Source organism: Belonocnema kinseyi, chromosome 8 (genome assembly GCF_010883055.1).
Source record: "Belonocnema kinseyi isolate 2016_QV_RU_SX_M_011 chromosome 8, B_treatae_v1, whole genome shotgun sequence".
NCBI lineage: Eukaryota > Metazoa > Arthropoda > Insecta > Hymenoptera > Cynipidae > Belonocnema > Belonocnema kinseyi.
In genome coordinates this window covers 100,713,689-100,721,117 of record NC_046664.1, presented here as the reverse complement: position 1 = coordinate 100,721,117, position 7,429 = coordinate 100,713,689, and the positions used below count along the sequence as shown (strand labels likewise).

Genomic DNA, 7,429 nt, shown 5'->3' with positions numbered 1-7,429 from the left:
TATCTTTGTAGAGATATTTGTAAGTCTATGAGGAAACGTGCCGGCGTCACTACGACATAGATATTGACGATACAATATTTAAAACACCGACCACAATCTACTCTACTAGCTCACTATTCTAGAGTCCATATCGATATTGCTCTCACAATATACGCAGATAAAAGTAATATAATAGAGCATTTATTCTATCCAATATATAAGATACACTGATACATATTAATAGTATTAGTGATTCCGTACCTAAATCTCTACGGGCTGGTTTTGATTACGTCAAGGACAACTTCAGTATTAAATATTATTTTTCGCATCTTTTGACTTAATTATACGACAGCAGTAATAACAACAATGGATTTCCATCTCACTTTGAACATCTTATCGTGTTTATTTAAATGCATCAATTCTCAAATATAGAGACTTTATATAATACTGTATAATAATTTTTATCCATTATATCATATGTCATATATTCTTTGTATATTATATATATATATATGTATATATCTATTATCTTATGCATATATAATATATGTATATCATATATTAATTATACTTTATATTAGCATATTTACGCAATTTATAAATGTTTACTTTCTTAGAATCAAGAAACGACGTTTGACGCAATAGAAGGTATAACGATAACACTTAGCATTTTGTTGAGAAAATTGGCAACTCGAATTTATTGACATTTCTTCGCTGTCTCAGATTATCTTGGAAGCATTTTAATTTCGTACTGGATCTCTCTATTTTTTAAAGATTTTTAGTACGTATATCTGCAATATTTATCAATTAATATTTATGATATATTTGAGATTTTTAGGAGAGATTCGGTACGTTGTATCCGGTGGAATCAAAATCAGGCCCAAAAAGCATTACAGATTCAACAAAAAAAACCTCATGTTAAGGTCTGGTCTACTTACGAAAATGACAGTGTTGCGCCTCTCGGGCAAAGTACGTACTTTCTAGGACACACGTCTCACGCATTAATATTAAGGTACGATGCTATAGCTTAGAAGTGTTAAGTTCTATGATAAGTATAGGTAGGTATAGGTAGGTAGATAGGTACACGTATAGATAGTATGTATTGGGTGTATACCTGGAGCAGATATAATAGTACGTAGCTTGTTAAATAGTAGGTATAATGTAAAGGTTCTGTTACAGCCGCTCTTATGCATTCTCTGTGGAAGATGCTTATTTCGTAGATATCGCGCAAAGAAAACCTCGTTCACAATTGACAACTTCGAAAATCGAATCTCAAACGACACTTCCAATCTGAAATTAAACATCGTCTTCAATTCACCGAAGATATTTCTGAATTGTAATTATCTCAAGATAGCTGTCAACTGTGACGAAGATTTTTCTGCATCCTGGAAAGAATCTCTCGAGGAATAGATCGGCTAACGAGATTTGAAAGGCGTATAGACGGTAAACTTTGAATCTCAACAGTAACGACGGCTTCGTCGGTTTTCACTCGTTAGTCGTTCTCTCGTCGAGAGAATCATAATATAAAATTCTCATCGAGCCGAGAGTCACCCTCTTCCACGAAGAAATACCTAAAACATATTCTAAGCCTACGGTATCATAACGGCTTCTCAAAATCTAGTTCTCTAGAAATTTCAATAATAGGAACATATACTTTCCGTTTAAATTATTCGCTCTAACTAATGGATCCTAGATCGCCTAGGTATCAAGTATAAATACTAAAGGTGTGTGACAATAGTGTTTCACCTATTTACCTAGGAAATATGAATCGATATGTACGAATAATTCTATTTCAAAAAACTAGTTGTATAATAATAATGGTGATAATCATGTTATCATAAAATATATCAATATCAAATACTATGGCGCTGTAATATAGGCACAGAACAATATTCTGCCGTTCATTAGAATGAATCATTTAGGAATGAAAATCGACTTTTCCGCTAACGAAAATTTTTCAATTTTTCAGATTTTAAAATAATTTTCAGGAGCGGAAACGTCGGTTCGGATTCTAGTTTGTCGTCAGGAGAGTTTCACATAGATTTATACACACACACACACACAAACATACATATATATATATATATATATATATATATATATACATATTGTGTGTATACATATGTTTATTTGTATGCATGAATTAATTTGATATCGCGTCTCATTTGTATACTTTTTATTATATAGAATAATTCTTCTGTATTATGAAATTTCATGAGGTTATAGCGAAAAATATTTCAAAAGGCGCGACGGGTTAGAAGTTTGCTACACTTTGCTACACCACCAGCTGTGAACTCCGATAGTTCCCCTTTGAAAATTATAAAAATAATAGTTTTTTTCCACTCCCAATTTATCAATATTTTGTCTTGATACAAGATCATTTTTGTATTCCCCAAAAGAAAATCACAGCGAACCGCCACAGATGGAATGTATAATATCTTCACAATTACGACGACGGGCACGAGCTTAAGATTATTGTTTTAACCGAGACCCACTTGCAAGTAATTTTTACTTATAAACGAATTCAACTAACTTCTAATTAAAAAGACTTTCGAATTGACATTGGTTGACGTCGTTCTCATCATTTTAGATTCGTTGTGATATCATACCCATATCAAGATAAGAATTAAAATCCCACTTACTTTAATCTTCTGCTTCTCCACTTTATCGATCTTTTATTGATAGAATAGGAATCCTATTTTTTGTTTCTTTCAATCCATCTGGATTTAAAATGTCTGGCAATATCTTTGATCGTTGATTTTAAAAACAAAAAAATATAAGTGTTTCTTATTTTGTCAAAAGACAACAAATAGGGCAGAGGAAACATACGTCCTAAGATAAGAAAATCGCTTTCTTTGTCATAATCACTAACATAAATTTATACCATAAATGAAAAGGCTATCTTTTAACGGGCGCAAAATTCGACACACTACAGAGGCCACTTTTCTCCATACGTTCTGTTCTGCTTTACACGGAAAGTTGTAAAACAATTTTTTGGATAAAAATACCTAGTCAGAAATCCTTTCCGAATACTTATAATGTTTTATTTTTAGTAATTTTTTCCGATTTTTCGTATAATTAATACACTCTAATAACTACTGTATTGACTTTAACTGCCCGCACGAAAAAATGTAACGCCAAAAAATTGTAAAAAATGTAGCGTTTATTCTCACGTTATGAGATGAAGTAATCTAGTAGGTCTGAAATTACAGCAGGTCAGGTTGAGGGTTGTCGACGCCCTCAACGGCTGACGGTAATAAGTTGTACAGGATTTTAATTGAAGTGCTTTTAGCGGTAACTGTGATAGACGCTGAAACTTAATTATACGATACGACTGGTGAACTGCCATCGAAACTGAATCAGCTGCATCGTTCGAACAATGATGATTACTCTTTCATTCGAAAAATTAACGACTTGAATGCTACGTGTAACAATTAGAAACAAGAGGGAAAATTGAATCTAGGGAGCTTGCTTTGATAGAATTAAGTTGTTCGTATCTCAGTTTTCAATCTTGTTTGTAAAACGATAAAATTGAAAATATACTAATAGATTAAAAATTTTAAGCTACAGGGCAAATAACTGAAATTTTTACGTTTTAACCTAAGACCATTACTAGACACTTTATAAGCTTCACGAAGTTTAAAAAAATGCAGGGACTTTTTGCATTCTAAAGCTAAATTTAGAAAGAAATTCTATTCGTACGGGCTATTCACTACGCGCGTTGAGCACTCTTCGTCAGAAGGTCTTATTTGAACACTTTGTTATTGTCCTACCTTTTTCGTATCTACACTAGAGTCCACTACCAGTCTTTAATGGTATGTTTGTTTCCCGATAATTATATTCTGACTACTAAAAATGAGGCCCCAATGGTATCTACTTTTTATTAACCGACTACTACTCTAAGAATTCTAACTACGATTCCGTTACGGTTTCATCTACGATCACAGTGTTCCTGAACTGAGCTTGTCGAACAGTCTCCTTAGAATTTGATTTCAGACTCCTAATCCAAACTAAATAAAAGAGCTTTCTATTCTACGATTGCACTTTTCGATATGTTTTCCGTTCTCTAGCTTTATTTCGATATTCAGTTCTCATGGATAACTACTTTCGTGTCAAAAAATTAGTATCTTAGACAAAAACAAGGAATGCGCCCCATTTTAGTACTCTATTTTAATTAATATTTTTCACCGAGAATGTTATTTTTCGTTTATATTATTCTATACTTGCTGTATGGGGTAGGTTACATCGCCGTAGAGTTTATTACGCAGCAGATTATACGACACGGGAAAGATTTTAAATTGTGATAGAAGGAAGTCTTTTTAATATTGTGTAGAATCTTTTAATTTAAACAAACACTTTGCGAAAAGACTCCCTGTTAAACACCATTTAATATATTCAACCATATCTCCCTAGAATACCGCTAAGAGTACAAACCGTCGCAGAATCTACTACCTAGTAAAATCTATTGCGGAGAATGCGGCCTCGATCTTGTTTCATTTTGACATTACAAGTATTACGATGAATCTTCTATTGAGGTCGAGAGAGTGGCGTTAAAATTGTTGGTCATAAACCAATAGTCGGAATATGATGATAGACTGCTCCCATATCTAAACCTTGCACGCCTAAGAGATCACTCATCGAGTAGGTCAGGGTAGCAGCTCTAGTGGCAGCTGCAGCTGCGGCTACAGGGTGAGGCCGATATGCTGCAGCTGCAGCTGCGAGCGCCCGTTTTACGTCGTAGACTGCAGCGGCTGAGGGTGCAGCACCGTATTGGTAGGTTGCTGCAGCATTCGGAGTGGCAGTGACTATCGGAGTGAGCAAATGGTGGGGAGTAGCGGCGGAAACGGCTGCAGCAGCGTGTGCAGCCGCTGCTGCGGAGGGGAGGGGATACGGCGCGTAGCGATAGGTGGTGGGGGGTGTCGCGACCATCACCAACTCACCGTATGCACCTCTGCCAGCCGCCCGCGTCTTCGCCAGATTCGCCGGAAGCATCACCTCCTTTGGTTGTGCCTTCTTGCATTCGACCTGAAACATCACAATGCGTTTTTTAATACATAAATTTTCTAAACTTGTAAGGGAAATGTTGAAATTACCGGAAGCTTAAGGTGGATTCTGGAATTCAATTGCCGATATGCGGTAGAGTAACGACTAACCCCACATTTGCCTTATCGAGTAAAAAATATAGAAATTAGAAAAAGTCAGCATATTTTCAGGTCAATTAAAGGTTTAGAATTTATTTATTATAATAAGAAAATTTGTTTTTAAGATTGTAACTCTGGGCAGTTGAAAAATCTCCTGTCAAGCGTCTTTTTAAAATTTATTTGTGTGATTCTCCGCACGACGCAAAATTTGAGTAGCGACATTTTTGAAATTTTGTTTTCGCGATATACAATCAAATCGTATTAATTATATCAAAGGGTCCAGAAATGGAATTTTCTCAATGGAATTTTCAATCTTTGAAAGCGATTGAATTGGAAGCATATTCATGGATATTTTTTTGTGAACTTTTTACGACTCACAGGTAATAAATTTGTCTGTGAAATGATTGAATTCAAAATGGAATTAATCCCAATGCATTTCTACTAACCACAAAAAACCATTATTCTTGCGCAATCAAATTAAACATTTAAACATCCAAAAAGGAAATAGTCTAAATTTTATAACATTTTTTATTATATTATATGATATATATATATATATATATATATCATATATATATATATATATAGCATAATATTTATTTTATTTATTAACTTGAATTCATTTTGGATTTTCAAATATTTTAATAAACAAATTATGTGTTTTAATGAACACAATGTGCTTCCTTGTTTAATAATATCATATGTTATTTCAAGTTTAAAAAATGAACCTTGTTAAAATGATTTATAAAATGGAGGAAAGTATGATAATGTTAATTATAACTAATTTTGGAAAAGAACTTGAGGTGAACTTTTGATAAAAATATTTCGGATTTTCTTTATTTGACAATAACAATTTAGAGTTTAATGTTTTCTTTTTTCTCTATAGGTAAAAGTTGCAATTCTTATTTAGTTCTAATGCTGTATTGCTTATTTTATTCCTTAACAGATTTTCTGCAAATCTCATTGACAGTTTTTTTTTAATTATTTATAAAAACCTATTGTTTCCAAAAATAAGGATTTTATAATCCCTAAATGAAATTTTTTATCTAAAAACCGATCGATGAGATTTGCGGAGAATATTTTCAGGAATAAAATAAGCCCTACATCATTTGATTGAATAATAATTGCAACTTATACCTAAAGTGAGAGAGAAAAATATTAAACTGTAAAAACTACTGTTAAGTAAAAAATGAAAATTGTAAAATACTTATTTTAAAAGTTCACCTCAAGTTCTTAAAAAAAAACCAGTTATAATTAACAATAAAATATTTTCCTCGATTTTATAAATCATTTTTAACAACGTTTTTTTAGCTAGAAATAATTTTTGTAATCTTAAGCTAAATTTCATGAAAATAGTTATGACGAAAAAAAATTTGAAATATATTTATTAACATTAATTAAATTGTGTTGACTATATGTAATTTTAGTTGATTTTTTTAAGCTTGGCATTTTTTGAATTACCATTTTTTAAAATTTTGCAAAATAAAAATAAATTGTCCTAAAATCTTCCACAAAATAATTTTAAATTTTCCTAATAATTTAGAGAATATTGTTTGACTTTCTAAAAACCTTTCCAAATTCATAAAAACCTGCTCTTTTACGAAATTGTAAAAAATCTAGATTTTTCTCCAAATTTTTATGATTATCAAATTAAACATTTTTTAAAAATATTTTTAATATATCTGAACGTTCTGAATGTCTTTTGAAATTTTTTCAATTTTTCTTAAAATATTGTAAAGACAAAAAAATTTGCCTTCAAGACTCCCAGATTATTTTTCGACATTTTTTTGGAAATACTTTGAAATCTTCTAGAAAAATCATTTGACATTTTTCTGGGTATCTAAAGAAAAAAATTGTATTCTCTTGAAACTTTCCGTAATTTTAATAGAATTTTTTGTAAGTTTGATTCGATTTTCGTTTAAAATCCGTTCTTCAAAATAAAGAAATCATTACAATTTTAAAAGGAATCTTGGGACAATTTTATTATTCTCCTAAAACCTTTAAACATTCTTAAAAGGCTTCTAATTTTTTGTTCTAAATCATCAAAAATGTACATTCCGTTTTAAATTTTTCGGAATCTTCTAAAGATTTTAAATATTCTCGATTCTTTTCAAAACTAACTGAAGCATCTACAAATAAAAAAAAAATAATTCGAAAAATTGCTTTAAATCTTTCAGATTTTTTTTCGACATATTTTAAAATCTTCAAAACTTAAAATTAACCTTTTAAAATAATATCTGAATAATTTTTTATTTTCCTTAAGGGGCCATCCATATACCACGTGGACAATTTTTCACCACTTTTGACCC

The 7,429-nt window shown here is 31.4% G+C and overlaps 1 protein-coding gene across 5 annotated transcripts in view; it reads right to left on the bottom strand.

Annotated features, from left to right (window-relative positions):
* The window catches only part of LOC117177859 (RNA-binding protein Musashi homolog Rbp6), a 673,300-nt gene that overhangs the window by 61,628 nt on the left and 604,243 nt on the right, over positions 1-7,429 (bottom strand). For all 5 annotated transcript variants that reach the window (XM_033368883.1, XM_033368884.1, XM_033368881.1 and 2 more), the window contains one exon: positions 4,920-5,004. In XM_033368883.1, the coding sequence (XP_033224774.1) occupies positions 4,920-5,004 (85 nt within the window). The remainder of the gene's footprint in view (positions 1-4,919; positions 5,005-7,429) is intronic.